Source organism: Rhinoderma darwinii, chromosome 1, assembly GCF_050947455.1.
Source record: "Rhinoderma darwinii isolate aRhiDar2 chromosome 1, aRhiDar2.hap1, whole genome shotgun sequence".
Lineage (NCBI taxonomy): Eukaryota > Metazoa > Chordata > Amphibia > Anura > Rhinodermatidae > Rhinoderma > Rhinoderma darwinii.
This window is the reverse complement of record NC_134687.1, coordinates 48,363,647-48,382,930: the sequence shown is the minus strand read 5'-3', so window position 1 is coordinate 48,382,930 and position 19,284 is coordinate 48,363,647. Positions and strand designations below refer to the sequence as shown.

The following is a 19,284-nucleotide window of genomic DNA, read 5'->3' as shown; positions in this document are numbered from 1 at the left end:
AGCCACTCGCTTTTTTACAGCTGTTTTTGGAGCTGTTTTCAATAGTCTATGAAAAACAGCTCCAAAAACGTCCCAAGAAGTGACTACACTTTTTTGCGGCCGTTTTTTTTTATGCGCCCATTTTTCAAAACGGCGCGTCAGAACAGACCGGCGTTTTTCCCATTGAAATCAATGGGCAGATGTTTGGAGGTGTTCTGCTTCCGATTTTTTAGCCAAAAGATGGCTGAAAATAGGCCGTGTGAACATACTCTAATAATAGAAATGATTTTCTCTGTTCACACCTGCCGTTACTAAAATAAATGGATTAAAATTCAAAATCTGCAAAAAAAAAAGTGTACATTTCATTTTGCTTTAATTCCTTTAAACAATCTTCCTAAATTCTGTTTTGAATACATTGAGGGGTGCTTTTTTTAGAATGGGGGATTTGAGAGGTTTCTAACATTTAAGCCCCTCAAAACCACTTTCAAACTAAATTGGTGCCTAGAAAAATGTTTTGCAAATTTTGTTGGAAACTTCTCGTAAATCAATTAAATTGAAAAAATGCCTACATAAAGAAAATACAGATCTTAAACATTATGTATATACAAATTTGTGTGCGATCATTCATTTTAAAAGCCGATTATTTAACATTTTGGAAATTTCTAATTTTTCTGAATTTTCTTTTAATTTCAGACTTCTTTTTTTAAATAAAGAGTAAACCAATTGACCAAAATGTACGAATAACAAAGTACAATATGTCATGAAAAAACAATATCCGAACCACTTGGATAAGTAAAAGCATTCCAAAATTATTACCACATAACACTTTTCCGATTTGAGAAATGGGTCTGCGTCCTGAATTCCAAAATAGTCCCATCTTGAACATTTATGGCATATCCACAGGTGTGCGTCCCAGAGGTGGGACCCACATTTTTCCTATATTTAGAACAGGTACCTTTGACCCCAGAACGGGCACCCAGGCTATGACAGGAGGTAGTCCACTATCGACACAGCTTATAGAATCAGGACAGCTAATATTATTAGAAGGGTAGGGTTGCATTGACTGTTAATCCAATTCCAAAAAGTGTGAACTCTGTTAGCGATCCAGTATGTTGCTACAGATTTACGTTCTATAGATTCCGTAAGGAGATTCTGGTGAGCCATGGATAGGTATGGCTTGGGATCTTCAGCAGCAGGACAGCCCATTTTGTCATTATGGAATCTCAGTTTGATGCAAGACATCCTGGATTTCAGGGCAGGGTCCCAGAGCCGATTAAACGAAGTCCAGAGGGAAAAAAAAGCATTTGGGCCAAAGGTCAGAGATATCTGTCTGGAACCCACGGTGATGGACTGCGTTATAATAGGCACAATGTAGGATATACAATTGAGTGTCTGGTTCACTATATTTCAGAGACCAATGTTGGGGTCTCAACTATCCGGGATCACTGAGCATCTAATATTGGACGAACATCCATTGTTACAGTGGGCTTGTTTACAGGTGGGAGTTTTGCTTGTAATGTTTGTATTTTACATATAATTCTACCCTATTGTTTTTCCAGGTGACCTATTAACTCCAATCCCTTTCAGCTTTTCTCCCCTAAATAAGGAGCATGAGGTTTCATTTGTTTGTATTAATGGTATTGGAATACAATAGTTATTTATTTTTGTAATAAATAGAATATCTGCTCAAGGCATGTCCCTGGGGTCTTCAATTTGTATCAAATACAAGAATTCACTCAACAATAATCGGGTAATTCATCATAGAAAATCATTCTTTTTCTCATTCCCAGTATGCTATGAATTTTGCTTTACAGTTAATTATTACACACACTGGAGAGCGTCTTAATTGGCTTTGTATTATTTGTATCAAGCATCTGGAAATATTTAGGAAACAAACAATTTTATTTATTTTTTTAAGAGCAAATTATGGCTCAGTCAAAATCTGCTGAATATGAAGTCTAAATACAGTTTGCTTAGCCGTGTACTCTAAAATAGTTACACGTTACATTTTCTGTGCATATACAAATGAGGGGAGCTTGGTAGCCCAATGTGCCTAGAGTTATCGAACGGTTTTCCAAATTCTGTAATATCCCCCTCATGTAGGGCCTCTTAGTAATTTGGACATTGGATTGACTGTCCAAAAATGATCAGGTTGTTGTGATTTTTTTTCACACACCTAAAGGTTTATTTTTTTGTTTTTTATAATCTCTTAGGGGGACTTTTCATTTAGAATTTTTTTTAGCTTTAATGTACTGGCATATATTTATATACCAGTACATTAGAATATGTACTGATAGTACACAGGCAGTTGTTATGACATACTTTAATATGCCTTAACAGGAAATATGGTTAGACAGCCCTGGGGTCCTTCAATGGATCCTGGGCTGTCTGGCCATATAAGTTAGGGCCCTTGATCACGTCAAGGGATTGATCGTGGCATTCAAGTGGTTACCGGCAGAGATCAGAGGTTTCTCTTCTGTCCTGTTAAAGCAGGACTGTGGCTGATTGTTATAGCCGTTGCCCCTCTCCTGGTCATGCCTGTCATGCTGATCGTGCGGGCACGTCTAGTGTCATAATTCGGCAACGTCTAGCCGCTCATGACGAGCATAGACGTCGTGTGTCAGCAACCGGTTAAAAAACAAAAACCAAGTGCAATATTTACAGTCTATGTACTTAAATCTAATTGCGGAAACTAAAATAAATACGTTCCTGTTAAGGATGTATCATATTTCAGTCCAACTTTTTTGTTTTATGTTTCCCATGAGCATTTTTGTATGAGGGCTTTTTTTAATTTATTTTGTGTGGGATTTTTTTAATGGCACCATCTTGAGGTACATTAAAATTTATTGATTTACTTTTAAAATTTTTTTTTTTTTTTTTTAAGGTTGATTAAGGGAAAGAGTAGCGATTCCACCATTGATAATTTGTCATTTTTCATTTTCAAAGTAGGTCAATGTGCAATATAAATAGCATGTTAACTTTTATCCCACTAGTTAAGATTACAGCGATACCAAATGTGTTTGTTTTTTTGGATTTTTTTTTTTCACTATTCAATAGGGCATATGGAAAGGGGTTGTCTTCATGAAACAACCACTTTAATCCCCCAAACAGCATCTGTTATGTTCCCTAAGGTATCACATTAGTTTCTCAGCATTGTTATTGCTAATTTGCCATGTGCACGGAGCCTGAACACTTCACTCGAAGACCTGTATTCTGGAGCTGTCGACACTCCGTGTGCTGCCATATGGTGCCTTTATGAAACACCTAAAAATTAAGATGATCAGACAATTGCTTGAAGACAAATAAATGAAAAGTATATTTGTTAAGCGGTTAAACCGGTTCCGGTGTTGTAATTAATGGCTACCGATCCCTACAGTTCCTCATTTTAAACGTTACCCAATATTGAATACGTTTTTGACTGGTTCAGGACCAGGCACCGTTTAGCCATTTTTATCACAAATAAAAATATTATAGCAGTTTAATTATCGGGCTAGCGACGTGATTTTTACAATATTTAATTTATACAAGAAAAATTTAATAAAAGAAAAAATAGTACAATATTATGCCTTTTTAACGGTTCAGCAAATGTTTCTGATAATGTAGTTGTATATATATCATTGTATACCATAAATTGTGGTATATTAAATTAATATTTTAGGAAAATTGGAAGGGCTAACGTTCCAATGATTGGTGGGGGGAGGAGTTATTTTTTTGTGGGTATTTTATGTGTAATTTTTATTTATTTTAGTGTTTTTTGTTTTTTTACTTTTATTTGGTTAGTATTATGGCCGGTCCCTCAAAGGTCAGAAAATACCTTTTTAATATTTCATTTTTATTTTTTTACACTACTTTTCCACAGTAACTGGTGCTGTACAGCAGGGTAATCAGCCATGTTATAGTGACTTGTCACCGTTAGGGCTGTACTGGGTCTAGTAAGACCCACCAGCATCCTCCTACTACAGACCTCCTGGGGGATCATGTAATCGGTCACATGAACACTGGGACCAATAGAGGCAGCAGTCTATTTTATACAAAGTGCTCATTGAGTGCTGTGTCCGGGAGTGCGGAGAAGACCAGAGCCATGAAAACCACTTCTGTTTTCTCTCCAGGGTCCCTAGCAGTGTGACTGCTGGGCACCTGACATTCAGCTGTTCAACCACTTGGGCAACAAGCTTTAACCCGCGCTGTGTGTATATATATATATATATATATATATATATATATATATACAGTGAGCAGTCCTAAACTGGTTATTGTCTGTTTCACACACGGTTATCTGTGGTGTTTTTTTGTGGGCCCTTTTTGTTTAAGGGGGGCTAAGATGCTGTATGAGATTTAAGTTAAGTCTATAGTAAAATCTGAAGATGTGTACAGATGTAGGGGGGTGGGATTTATTAAGACGGTTTCAGTATTAGAGGGGTTTCTCCAAAATCCTAAATTATCACCTATCCTCAGGAACCCCCCATTCGTCCTCAGTGAGTAGGACACGAAATGGAGCAGCAGTAGTGTTTTTTTGCGGGGCCGGTTGTTTTTAATGGCACAATGTGTTTGTGTTGTACAAAACAATGTACGGAAAACCTAAAAATGCAGTAATTTGTGGGATGATATATGGAAAAAATACAGCTTCCACCATTGTTTTCATGGCATTTACTGTGCAGTAAATGCGACATAACTTTATTATGCGGGTCAATACAATTAGTGATACCAAATTTTATTTTTCTTAAATCTTTTATCACTTTGACATTTACATTTTTCTGTCGCTAAAGCCATGTGAGGGCCTGTTTTTTAAAAATATATATTTCTCTCCGACCTTCGCCATTTCAGTGAAGTTTCGGCTGTATCATACTTTCCCTTCCGACTTCCGCTGTACATAAATTGGTGGATGCTGGGAAGGGGTTAAAAGGGTTTGTTCAGTTTCAGAAAATGAATAATTTTTGTATAATTAAAAGTTATAAGATTTTTCCAATATACTTTCTGTATTAATTCCTTAGTTTTCAAGATCTCATTCACACGACCATGCCCGTAATCAGTCTGTGATTACGGGCACTGCCGGCCGCAGACCGCCACCTGCATTTGCGGACCATACTCCCATATGAAGTATGGAAGCACTGTACGTAAAAAGAAAAAAATAGTACGTGTCCTATCTTTTGCGTAGCCTTTCTACGGCATGGACTCCTTCCTGTAAATATACGGGAAGGTGTCCGTTGGCCATAGAAATTAATGGGTCTGTAGCTACAAATTAAATCTACGGTTGTGTGCATGGGGCCTCATTAAGTAGGAATACTCATTGTTTACGTCCAGTACACTTCTGTCCGTGGACATTTTAATATATGATCAGTCCAATTCCTCCAGAATGGGACATGTTTTTTTTGGCGGCTTTCCTCACCTCTGTCAACCCACTGGACAATCCCGTTTTTAATTTCATGAGCGGGCTAAAAGTTCTGCTTTACGCATTTTTTATTCAATATTGTTGAAAAGTGGCCGAATGAGATTTAAAAAAATGTAATAAATTCCTATCCACACTTTGCATTAAAAGACGAAACATTTTATAGGGTCAACTCCACAGTGCAAAAGAGAACCACATGCATGTGTTACTGCAATGCAGTTTTTCTGAAGAAAACCACCCATCACAGGAAATGTAAAAATATCTTTAATTTTTTTTTTGCTTGACTGTAGTGGACGAGCTTTGTGAAGACTGGTTTTATTTCAGTCTTCACCACTTCTGTGTCCTGTGTGAAGTAGAGATGTATCCACTGAAAATACAGCGGCTCACGTACATGAACATTTCCATGCATCTGTTTTGTTTTTCCCTTGTATTCTATTTTATAATTTGACACAAGGTAATTTTAACCTACTGTATGTATAGAGGTATTAAGAAATTTCCTGATTCCATGGAAACGCTATTTGTGTCATATACATTATTCATCAGTTCCTATGGAAACGCAAGTGATAAGTGGTCAGTTGCTTACAGGTTTAATGGAGCAGAACATAAAATCAAATCTATCAGAGGGAGAGTGTATTCAGCCCTTTGTTCACCATAAATTTGATTTTGCCTTCATATATCTTTGTTAATATGCATGATTTATTAGTCCTCCTATTGTATGTCCTTCATTTCCAAATGTATATGGTTCTATAATCCATTGATATCTGGTCTTTACTCCGTTCATTCATGTAAGGGGTTAAATAAAGAAAAAATGCTAAATGGGACAGAATGCATGTTTAATCTTCTAACTAGGACTTTTCTGTGGATCAATACATTATTATATTTGTATAATATAATATTTGTTCACATTTACATTGGAGGCTCCGCCTCAAAATCTGTCAAGCGACGGCTGCTACGACTGATCCGGCACTGCTTTTGTGGCTAATGTAATAAACAGAAGCCACGATGCGTATGTGGACTCTTCTCTTCTTCTCTCACCCAGGGAAAGAGATGTTACGGTTTTCTATACATGGTTTTATTAGAGTGTGCGGTCAGTTATTCAACAAGCTGAAGAACTCTCGTTGGCCTGATCTATTGACTCCCATATTTAATAATCCAGCGTTCCATCCTGGAGAAGGAAAGGAGTAGACCAGTTTTTAGACTTTTTAGAGTTTTAGACTCCTACACCCAAATTAAGGCTGCAAATATACTACTTCGAGCTCGCTTTCTCTGTCTCCTTTGTCTGTTCTTAGATTCTGGCTCTCGACTCCTACAGGATGAATCTCCTAGGCGAATAATCTCTCATTTCTATTGAATTTTACAGGATTTCTTCAGCAGGTCCCTTCCTTGGTTTATGGGGCTTGGTAGAGGGAGATTGGAAGTTTATGGGTGAAGGCTTCTAGCTACGCTCACAACATCCTATGGCTTGCTGGGCACAGTATAAAAACTTAGATTCCCTCTTGTTTGTATCGTTGTCCTACACAAAATGTATCCTCTTGTCTCAGATAAATGCAGTGTAATGACGCAGTGGGCTCAATGTTAGACATATGGTGGGGTTGCCCGTTATTTTCTTATGGCCACTTGAATGATCATTCCACGCCACAGGTGCTCTAACGTGATTTACTCCATTTGGGAGTGGGTGACGGGTGTACTTGCTCTGTAGATTAGAACATTTGGCGGCAGACCATAACGGTAAGGTGGACAGCTTTTATCAGACTTGTTGTGCTCTAGTGTCCACTATCTTAAATGTGATATATACGCCGTGCTAACATGTCATATGTATTACTTGACAGTTGGCGTAATCTTTACTGAATGGCCGTCGGTTCTGTGGCTTTCTATTGTATTTATTATCAAAAATGTTTGTTTGGGCCATGTATATTAAATTACAATTTTTTTAGTTTTTTTCCTCCACTTTTTTTTTTTTTTTTTTTTTTTGCTTCCATTTCCGTTGTTTTATGCTCTGTAAAGTTTCTTTTTTTTTACGGAATGAAAAGTACAGTCGACTGCGCTATTGTTGCCGTTAAAGGAATGGTAAAACAAACGGAAACACTAAAACTGAAGCATTACCATTGAAATCAATGGTAATGCAAACAGAAGCGATGGTTTCCGTTCGGGCTTCCGTTCATCGGTTTCTCTGACTGAAAGGTTGAACGGAACCCGAACGCTGAGGTGTACAGTTCCTTAATGATTGCTGATCAACTAATGAATGTAACACATGCAAATTTTGCCACAAATTCCTGGCACAGCATATCCACCACGACTTGTCACGGCCTTAGACATTTTGTAATTAATTGGCAAATCATTTTATGTTATCTTTTATATTTTGTAGGTTTCGAGAGCATTTTAGAAGGGCTGTATGGACCAGGATTACGTAAAGACCTCAGTTTATTTGATGGTAAGTATTTAACATTATTAACCATTTTCTGTCTTTCTAAATATGAGAAATGATACATCTGTAGGGGCGCACATTGATACAGATGCATTGGCAGATTTGCTTATTTTTCCTCTCCTCGTCAGGCTGAAGGCGTGCTCGCATAGAACGTCTTTCAGAATCTGTCAGCAAGTGTTTAATACGCCTGCAGTGCCATCTCAGGAGAAATGAAGCATTACACAGTTCTCTCTGAAATCAATGTAATTGTAATACACAGGCATTCCGGGTTCACCAGAGAGAGAGAGACGCTCTCTGCTCTGAATTATAGATTATGGTCTTGAACAGGAGAACCCCCTCCATTTATTCGCACTTCTCTAATAGGGTATTAAAAATTAGTTTGATAAGCTAGACAGCCCCTTTTGAGGAACAAATCTAGGATACAAACCTCACCGAAAAAAATAAATACCTGCCCCATTGAATCGCAGTTTAACCCCTTAATGACCACCGCCTATTCACGGCAGCCAAATCCACGTCCTGCACGGGTGTCCCGTGCAGGCTGGAGCGGGGGCTCGGTTGTCTGATGACAGCGGTGTAGTGTTTACTCTGGTTTCCTTTTGTATCAGTTTTACTTAGACACCAATAATAAAAATAACGCCTCCCTTAGACATCCGTTTTTTTGTTTTTGTTTTTTTTGAACGGACAAAAAGTCCTGTACTCTGCACTTTTGTCTCCGTCAAAAAAACGTATGACTAACATAACGAACACGAACGGGCACTAACGGATGCAATTTAAAGTCACATCGATTTCAATGGGATTTTTAATGGATTCGTTTTTCTCCTTATTCTGGTCTAAAAACGGTTCAGCGTAACTGCTTATACTACGCAAGTGTGAACTTAGCCCTTACATGTTAGGCTATGTTCACACCTGTGTCGCTGCTTTTTATTCTGCTCCGTCAGAGGAGCAGAATTAGGGAAAACCAGAAGCGACTGTTCCGTTGCACCACAGATACCACCGGTGGCTGATGGAACCCATTGACTTTAATGGGTTCAGTCTGCTCTCTGTTGGGGTGTCCATGGTTTTACCTGAAACAATAGTGTAGCGTGCTGCGCTATTGTTTCTGGTAGTCTTTGCCAGATCTGCGACAGAGACCCCTAACGCAGCCTCCAACGCAGATGTGAACAGAGCCTTAGTGATGGAAACTAAAAGCTCAATAGTTCACACCTTAAGTAAAGCTAAACCTAACGAGATGTGTTTAGGTCCCTAGGACTGTAACCAGCTGCTCGCAACATAAATGATGAAAGTTAAAAAGAGAAATGCACTATATAATTGTCAATGAAGTGAAGTAATCGTGTTCCACTAAAATGTGACTGGTCCTCGTCTGAGCCCCTCACTTAGAAAGCAGACCATGCAAAACAGAGCATTCAGTGTTTGGGTATGTGCACACACAAAACCAAAAACGTCTGAAAATGCGGAGCTGGTTTCAAGGGAAAACCGCTCCTGATTTTCAGCCATTTTTTTTGAGCAACTCGTTTTTCAGGGTATGTTCACACTCACACAAGCAGAATGCCTCCAGACTTTAACAACTGCCGCGTAGAAAGAAAAAAAATGTGCTCAAAAAAAGAAGTGCATGCCACTTCTTGAGCTGTTTTTGGAGCAGTTTTTCATTGACTCTATAGAAAAACCGCTCCAAAAACGGCCGTGAAAAACACGAGTTGCTAAAAAAAACTTCTGAAAATCAGGAGCTGTTTTCCCTTTAAAACAGCTCTGTATTTTCAGACGTTTTTTGCTAAGCGTGTGAACATACCCTTATAGGGAGGGCACCCATTCCGATTTTTATAAGGTAGCAGTGCCCACCGGGTTAATGCAGGAGCATCAAGCACAAGAAGTAAAGGCCCGTTAACTCATCGCAACTCAAAAGTAGTGAGGGTTTGCAGCTGATTTTGCCACTTGAAAGTTGCCAAAGTCCTTTCTATCAATGCTGCTTACTCCCTCCAATCACCTCTTTACTAAAAAGGGCATATTGGAAAAATCTTGCAACGTGTACGCTGAATGTGAAGGCTTGATGTATGCAACTGTATACTTTATACAGTAGTTGTATATATCGTTCATAGGCAGTCATTGGGGGGGGGGAAATTTATTTGCAACCGCAGCATCTAAGTGGTTTCAGAGGGAGCGGTCTTCCTCTGTTACCCAATTGGCACTCCCTCGACACGGTTGCAGGGCACCAATGCTTTACATGGGAGCCTAACAAAGGCCCCCAGTTATGCCATTGGTGAAGGCCTATTAGGCCCTGTAAGAGGCATGACCTAATAAGCTTCCTGCCAGTTTTACACCTACAGGGATAGTACACTGCAATACAGTATTGCTGTGTATTATAAAAGCGATTTTTAACCCTTTCACGCCGACAATCTGTAGATTCACGTCCTATTCACATATACCTCGTGCAACGAGGCCGTGAATCTACAGACCTCTGCTTCTGCCGGCATAGCGCTGGGGAGATCGCTCTGACGCCGTTATTAACTGCTTCCTGACTGCCCACAGTAAATTCACGTTGGCGCTTGCTGGGCTCTGTGCAGCGCCAACGTGAATTCACAGTGGGTGTTAAAAGCGCGATCCGGGTGTCTCGGAGTAGCAGTGACACCCGGATCGCGCGGTCAACCCCTGCGTCTGGTCCTGGAGACATGATCGGGACCTGATTGGTTCATGTGATCGCAGGGAATGTTTGTTGTAGCAACAAACTGGAACGTTTTGTTGCTAAAACCAACTTTCCCGGGGACAGATTACGGGTGCTGCCGTCGGTTGCATGGCAAAACCGGAGGCCTCCGGGCCTGCCATTCACGGAAGCCTATGAGGACCAGCTGGTCCTCATAGGCTTCCTGTCATCGTCACACTGAAAGTTTATAACACGTTACACTACCTAGGTAGTGTAATGTATTATAGCAGCCATCAGTGCTGCAGGTCTTCAAGTAAAAAATAAAAAAAAAGTAATAATGTTTTATACAAGTGTAAAAACAAGTTATAAGTAAATGCTTTTTTCCTATAATAAGTCTTATTATAGGAAAAAAATAAACTTTAAAGTACACATATTTGGTATCACCGCGTTCGTAACGCCCAAACTATATTATTTTTCACGCACGGTGAACACTGCAAAAAAAATAAAAAATTAAACCATGCCAGCATCACTATTTTTTTTAGTCCTCACCCCTCCCAAAATATAGAATAAAAAGTCGCATGTACCCCAAAATAATACCAATAAAAACTATACTCCGTCCCGCAAAAAACAAGCCCTTACACAGCTTTTTTTTACTTAAAAATAAAAAAATTATGGCTCTCAGAATATGGTGACACAAAAAATAAATAATTTTATAGAAAAGTGATTTTTATTGCGCAAACTCCACAAAACATAAAAATAAGCCTATATACATCTGGTATCGCCGTAATCGTACCGACCTGCAGAATAAAGTAAAATGTCATTTATAGTGCACGGTGAACACTGTAAAAAAAAGACAAAAAAACATTTGTGTGTTTTTATTTTTTGTCACTTTGCTTGCCAAGAAAATCGAATAAAAAGTGATCAAAAAAATCACATGTACCCTAAAATTGTACCAATGAAAACTACAGATTGTAAGGTCACAAATAAGCCCTCACACAGCTCCGGTGTAGAAAAAATAAAAAAATTCTGCCGTTCAGAATATAGCGAAATTGTGCAGAGCGTTCCAAAAGCGGATAAGATTGGGCACCATTTATCTGTACGATACCGGCCACATATCTATGAATTATTATTTATTTACCGCATTATTATACCTTCTTATTCTGCCCTGATATTCTCCGCACAGATTACACATGCCCCCACATTATAAACTGAAATACCAGTAAAACCCCAAACAGAACTATTACCAAGCAAAATCTGCGCACCAAATGGCGCTCCCTCCCTTCTGAGCTCTGCCATGGGTCCAAACAGAAGTGTATTACCACATATTGGTTATTGCTGTAATCGGGAGAAATAGCTTTACAAGTTTTGGGGTGGTTTTTATTTTTTTATTCTTTGTAAATATTTAAAAAAATATATTTTTTTCAGAAAAAAACGATTTTCATTTTCACAGACAAACTCTAATAAATATAGCAAAAGACCTGTCAGGTCAAGATGCTAACTATACCCCTAGATATATTCTTTGAGGTGTGTAGTTTCCAAAACAACTTTTGGGGAGTTTCCACAGGTTTAAAGAGGTCTAGTGGTGCCAAAACAGACATGGTGCCTAAAATATATTCTGAAAAAAGGAGACCCCAAAATCCACTAGGTGCTCTTTTGCTTCTGAGGCCGGTGCTTCAGTCCATTACAACACTACTGCTACATGTGGGATATTTCTAAAAACTGCAGAATCTGGCCAATAAATATTGAGTTGTGTTTCTCTGGTAAAACCTTCTGTGTTGCAGATTTTTTTTTTATTACAAATGAATTTCGGCAAAAAAAATGACATTTGTAAATTTCACCTCTACTTTGCTTTTTAATTCCTGGGGAAACGCCTAAAGGGTTAAGCTTTCTGAATGCTGTTTTGAATACTTTGAGGCTGTGGAGTTTTTAAAAGGGGGTGATTTATGGGGTCTATCTAGTACATAAGGCCCTCAAAGCCACTTCAGAACTGAACTGGGCCTTTTGAAATTTTCTTAAATTTTAGAAATTGCTGCTAAAGTTCTAAGCCTTGTAACGTCCTACAAAAATAAAATGTTAAAAAAAAAACAATGCAAATATAAAGTAGACATGGGGGATGTTAATTCGCAACAATTTTGTGTGGTATTACGATCTGTTTTAAAAGTAGATACATTTAAAATTAGAAAAATTTGTTAAATTATAATAAGCTATGAATTTATTGACCAGATTTTTCCACTAACCTAAAGTACAATATGTCTCAAGAAAACAATCTCGGAATCGCTTGGATAGGCCAAAGCATTCCAAAGTTATTGCCACATAAAATGACACGTCCAGTTTGAAAAAATGGGGCTGGTTCTCAAGGGCCAAAGTGACCTCTGTCCTGAATCACATAGTAAATTCTCATAGTGGGACTAAAAAAAAAAGTCAAATAGGTTAACAAAGTTAATAAAAAAATATGAATCACTTTTTTTTGCACTTACAAAAAAATGCTTTATTATGAAAAACAAAAGCCACACCAAATTAGTATTGCAGTGTCCGTAATGACCCTATTACTATTTGACCTACAGGGTGAACGTCTTAAAAACGTAATTAAAAAAAAAAACAATGCCAGAATTGGGATTTTCTGTTTTTATCCTGCCTCCTAAAAAAAAAACTTACACCTCATACAGCTATGTCAGCGGGAAAAATTATTATTATAAATTTGGTATCGCCGTAATCGTAATGACCCACAGAATAAAGTTATGTTTATACCACATGGTAAATAAAAGAGGAAGGTAGAAAAAAAAAATCCATTACCCCCCCTTCCCCCCAAAAAAGTTAAGAGTTATTCAATAAATTATATGTAATGGTACCATTATGCTCAAAATGGTGGCATTAAAAAATAATATTCATCCTGCAAAAAACATGAACTCGCATAGCGGTCTTCAAAAAAGAAAAAAAAAAAGAATGTTATGGCTTTTGAAATGCGACAAGTGCTTGTTCGGCCAATTAACACACACACACACACACACACACACACACACACACACACACACACACACACACACACACACACACGTACACACACGTTCCTAACGATCGGGCCTCCCATGGTGACACACACGGGATCGGGCCTCCCATGGTGACACGGACACTGCGCGCACGCACTGGATCGTGCCCAATTGTGCTTCCTAAAAATAATAAAATAACTGCTCACCTAGCCCCATTCCCACAATGAATGGAGGAAATCCCTTTGCAAGTCTACTCCGGCCTGTGCTCTGTGTGGCTCGGCGCAGACAGGCGCGATGACATCACTGCATCGTGCCGCTCTACGTCAAGCTGCTCAGAGCTTGCATCACATAGTGAATGGTGGAGCAGCGATCTGACTGCTCCGTGCTCCACCATTGGATTCAAATGAGTTAAAAGCAGGCCATCCCCTCGACTGCCCAGTGCAGCCGGACAGCGCCTGGAATCTGGGACTATCCTCCTGGATCTGGGACGGTTAGAAGGCATGGTAGTCTGAAGATGGAACATTAATTTCTGTAGCAGGGATTTGTGTACATGTGACCTGTGCAGAGGTCACTGTGCTGGGATGGGAAGAAGGTGAGCTGTGTCCTTCACCTATTGTCCTTTTCCTTGTAATCCTGCCTGTGATAATGAAATTAAAAAATCTGAAAAATGATTACATTACAAAAATTACATTACATAACTTTTTTTTCCATAGACTGTGAACCAGAAGAACTGGTTGATTGGTGTGTGGATGATAAATGTTCATTATGTAACCTCCGCAAGGATACAAATGTAAGTATTTGTTTATTTTATTCCTTCCATGGTCCTGTATAACGTTAGCGCTGTCCGAGTAAGATAATGTTATACTGTATTTCCTTGCTAGGATTGCACACCATCAGGTGGTTCGGCACAGTCCACACCTACAGGGGAACTGATATCTCAGGGCCAGTTCAACACAGAGAAAACTGAATGCCAAGCTGAAAATTATTTAAATGCACTCTTTCAAAAGAAAGGTATGTATTTTCTAAATAGCTTGCGGCATTCACCCAAAGTGTTTTTTGTTATTTTTGTGAGAATTGAACTTTAAAAGGGGTTGTACATTTACATGAATGGAGCAGAGCTGCAATACCAGACACAAACCATGAACGACCTACAGTAGCACAGGTTCTGGAGAAAAAGCACACCATTTTTTTTTCCCAATCATGTACAACACCTATTAAGTGGTGCAATTATAAGTCCGAGAATCCTCCCACAGTTGCACACAAGGGACTGTAGCACTTGTTAATTCATTTGTACTCTTTCACCATTCAAAGTCCTAGAAGTCTGAAGCGCTGACACCGCATTCAAGCTTGGGACCACCAATTATTTAATTTTCTGCCATTTTTTTATGTCCTGTCAAAAATTGGTTTCAAGCACCATAAAAATACAAAAATATTAATGATGTTCAATGGCCAATAACAGCTTGCTGCTATGATGTATCGTCCAGAGTGACATCGTGGTAGCGGGCTGTGATTAGCTGCCTGGTTTACATGAATTGCCATTCCCAAATGTAAGTGTAAGTATATTAAAGGGAATGTGTTGTTAGCAAAAAATTTTTTTTTTTTTTAGTTAAACAATTAGTGTGTGGGTGATTAAACATTGTTCTAATTTTTTTCACGCGTCAGGAAATATTATAAATTGGCTTCAATTGGATATTATTCTAATTTATAATATTTCCCATTGCTGGTCACTAGATGGAGCAATTCCCAATTGCATGTGGTAAAGCAACCACATTGCTTTATGCTGCAAAATTGGGAAAAAATCCCTCGCTCTAGTGAGCTCTCAGAATCCCCCCCTCCTTTATCCTGGCTATTGCCGGGAGAAACGAGGGGATTGAACAGTCTAACCTCCTGCACTGTGTGTCGCCATTTTTTTAGCTAACACACAGTGTAGTAGGTTAACATACACTAGTAAACACACAGTAAAACACGAACATACATAGAAATCACTTACCTGCTCCAGTCGCCGCCGCTCCGTCTGCTGCCGCTGCTCCATGTGCACAAGTCCGGAAGCCGCGACCGGAAGTAGTAATCTTACTGTCCGGCCGCGACTTCCGGTCCACAGGAAAATGGCGCCGGACGGCGCGCATTTCAAATTGGACTGTGTGGGAGCGGCGCATGCGCCGTTCCCACATAGACGGCGTACACCATAGTGGATGGAACGGGCCCCGTTCGCAGTCCCTCTCGGACTGGAGCTGCCGTATTCCATGTCTATATGTGTCGTTAATCGACACATACAGAAATGGAAAAAAAAATGGCAGCCCCCATAGGGAAGAAAAAGTGTAAAAATAAAAAAAAGTACCACACAAACACACATATAAATACAAACGTTTTTAATAAAACACTAACATCAAACTGATATATAACATTTTTTTTTGGTGACACTGTTCCTTTAAGACGTTTATAGTTTTTCTTTTACATCAGGTGGGATTTATTTTATATCCTTGCAAAACCCATTTAAAATGTTATTTTCCATAACATTTTAACCAGTTTTAGCCTTCTTATACTTATAGGCTCTGTCACCAGATTATAAATTGCCTATCTTGTACATAATGTGATCGGCGCTGTAATGTTGATTACAGCAGTGTTTTTTTATTTAGAAAAACTATCATTTTTGACGGAGTTATGACCTATATTAGCTTTATGCTAATGACTTTCTTAATGAACAGCTGGGCGTGTTTTACTTTTTGGCCAAGTGGGTGTTGTGGAGAGAAGTGTATGACGCTGACCAATTAGTGACCAGTCAGCGTCATACACTTCTCCCCATTCATTTACACAGCACATAGTGATCTAGCTAGATCACTATGTACAGCCACATACACACACATTAACGTTACGCAAGTGTCCTGACCGTGAATAGAGATCACTACCAGCCAGGACGTGATGTATATTCAGAATCCTGACACTTCGGTAACGTTTGTGTGAGATTTACAGCGAGGCAAGCGTAATCTCGTGAGACTCATTTAAAACGAGATTACACAAACGTTACCGAAGTGTCAGGATTCTGAATTGACCTCACGTCCTGGCTAGTAGTGATCTCTATTCACTGTCAGGACACTTGAGTAACGTGTGTGTGTGTGTGTGTGTGTGTGCGTGTGCGTGTGTGGTGACCTAGCTAGATCACTATGTGCTGTGTAAATTAATGGGGAATGGGGAGAAGTGTATGACGCTGATTGGTCAGCGTCATACACTTCTCTCCACAACGCCCAGTTGTCCATTAAGAAAGTCATTAGCATAAAGCTAAAATAGGTCAACTCCGTAAAAAATTATAGTTTTTCTAAATAAAAAACACTACTGTAATCTAAATTACAGCGCCGATCACATTATGAACAAGATGGTGCACTTATAAAGTGGTGACAGAGCCTCTTTAAGCTATTACTTGTAGGGTTCTTCAGAATTCATTAATTACAAATACTTCAATTGATGTACAGTAGGAGTTGCACCCTTATATTTTTTAAAAGATTTTTATAATCTTATTTAAAAATGTATTATGAATACTTTGTTGGTTAAGTGCATGTAAACCAAGCTGTTTTGTTTTGTCAGATCTTCCTCAGAACTGTGATCCCAACATTCCACTTGTAGCTCAGGAATTAATGAAGAAAATGATACGTCAGTTTGCAATTGAATATGTTTCAAAAAGCCGAAAAATGTATCAAGATAGTAATGGAACAATAGCAGATGATCCTCTTGGCTGTAACGGGATCCAAAAAAACCAAACTGATAGCTTACTTCATGATGAGCAGGATGGTCCTCTAGACCTCACTGTTACAAGGATTCACGAACAAACTTTTCGGGATGGTAAGATCTGTGTAATGAATATGTGTTTGAATATTAGTTAACCGGTTTCCTCGTAAATGTATAGGACATTTAAAAAAACTAAAAAAACACTAGTTTTTGGCTTTGACATGCATTTTGTAGTATGGTGCCAGGTAGTAGCTGAAGCATTATGTATATTGTGGAGTAGAGCAGGATTCTGACCAGAATTTGCTGTTCATTTTCTAAGAATGACATGTTTAAAGGCACTGTGGCCCTATACCCTGTAGGGCATGTTCACATTACATTTGTTACTTCCGTCAGAGGTATACGCAGGGAGGAGTCCCGACGTATACCTCCGACTGAAGCACCGATGGAGAGTGACGTTAGGGGCTTCTCCAGTCCTGGAGCCTCCAGCCAGAGCGCTATCGATGCTCAGGCCGGGGACTCCATAGTTAAAAGCCTCCCCTGAAATCACTGTCCATACATGGACAGTGACGTCACAGGCTTCCCCAGGGTTGGAATCCCTGGGCCAAGCGCTACCTTATGCTTTTCCAGCCCTCAAGGTATACGTTTAACGTATACCTGTGATGGATGCCATACAGTGGTATCCGTCATACATAGGCGCCAATGTGAAGAAACAAACGTATACCGTGCAGTGTGTGGCCGCTCTTTTTTTTTTTTGGGCAGGATCCCTCCGGATGGAAAAACATAGTATACTACATTATTCAATCCTCCAAAAAAGGTAGACCGACATATACCAGTCCGACGAAGGCCAAAAGGACTTTCGGGCTGAATCAGGCCTATGGACATGTTTAGCATGTAGGTAGGGAGCTTTCCCAACATGCACGCTAAACGTAGGGTTAGAATGTGATGTGAACCAGGCCCTTACTTTTAATTTGCCCTGTAAAGACACTCACAAAGATCTATTTGGTGGATTTTGTATCAGTCTCCACTGACACTTTAGTTTTTGAATGCAATTTTCTGACAGCTGTCTCCTGTTTATGACTATTTCAGGTGTATTTGCTTTAGTTTATATTTTTTTTTCATGTTTTCTGAAGACAAACCCTTACCTCATGCCGCCTTAGAGTATATGAATGTCATAGTGAGTTAACCCACTCGGGCCCTTTAGCCAAAGCAGAGAGCCGCTAACTGAGATTGGACAACATGTATTAGTACATTGTATTGCGGCTACCCCTAAATGGATGAATAGATAGATTACATTGTTTTTCCAATTTGGCTACAACTGTAAAACTAATTGCTAATTCTCCAATAATTTATAGGAGATGGAGTTTTGGATCTCTCTATTAAAAGGAATGGCAGTGCATTTGAAGAAAATTCCAAAATCAGAAATGCAAAAAATGGGTAAGTGAATTCATATAAATACATTTGTTTGTCTTCTATAATCTTATTAGTTTTAGCTAGAAATTTGATTTTAGTTGCTATTAGTTTGATTTAAAAGTATTTTACCAAATAATATTCATTACTTTATTATAATAGAGTAATTTGGAATAAATTAGAATAATTGTTATATTTCAACTTTTTTTTTTTTTTTTTTTTGCCAGTACCATAAATGTAAACATTTTTTTCGTTTGTTGAAAAATGTAAACCTGCAGTATAGCAAAATGTAAAGCCTTTTTCGTGAATTCAAAAATATATCTGATGTCATTCTTCGTCTTAATATTTGCATGCAATTTAAATAAATGTAATATTTTATGCAAAGCATAGCTCTATACCGTTAAAGTGGATTCATTCTTAATTATATTTTAGGGAAAAAAATACTTTTAATTCCCTAAATTTTTAATCTAAAAAGTTTTAGAATTTGCCCCATTTATGTATTTATTTTAATGCCTTTAGGGGGTTGTCTTATTAGAGACTAACCTTTTTAGAAAGGAGGATTTTGCTGGGGGAAGTCATGGACAGCCAGGCATTTCCCCATGCAGCGGCTACTCACAGAGAAGGGCCCAAGCTGGGGACCTCCTCTATGCTGTCCATACGCCCTTACTAGTTGATTTAAAGATGAGAATTACATGTATATTGTACTTTACACTATCATAATGATGATCATTGTAACGATTATTCT

The 19,284-nt window shown here is 38.7% G+C and overlaps 1 protein-coding gene across 5 annotated transcripts in view; it reads left to right on the top strand.

Moving 5' to 3' along the window:
• The window catches only part of LCORL (ligand dependent nuclear receptor corepressor like), a 77,643-nt gene that overhangs the window by 34,562 nt on the left and 23,797 nt on the right, over positions 1 to 19,284 (top strand). For all 5 annotated transcript variants that reach the window (XR_012882506.1, XM_075858500.1, XM_075858491.1 and 2 more), the window contains exons 2-6: positions 7,731 to 7,796; positions 14,126 to 14,202; positions 14,294 to 14,423; positions 16,992 to 17,246; positions 18,485 to 18,566. Coding sequence is in view for 4 of the 5 variants with exons in the window: in XM_075858500.1 (XP_075714615.1) it covers positions 7,731 to 7,796; positions 14,126 to 14,202; positions 14,294 to 14,423; positions 16,992 to 17,246; positions 18,485 to 18,566 (610 nt within the window). In the remaining variant the exon portion in view is untranslated. The remainder of the gene's footprint in view (positions 1 to 7,730; positions 7,797 to 14,125; positions 14,203 to 14,293; positions 14,424 to 16,991; positions 17,247 to 18,484; positions 18,567 to 19,284) is intronic.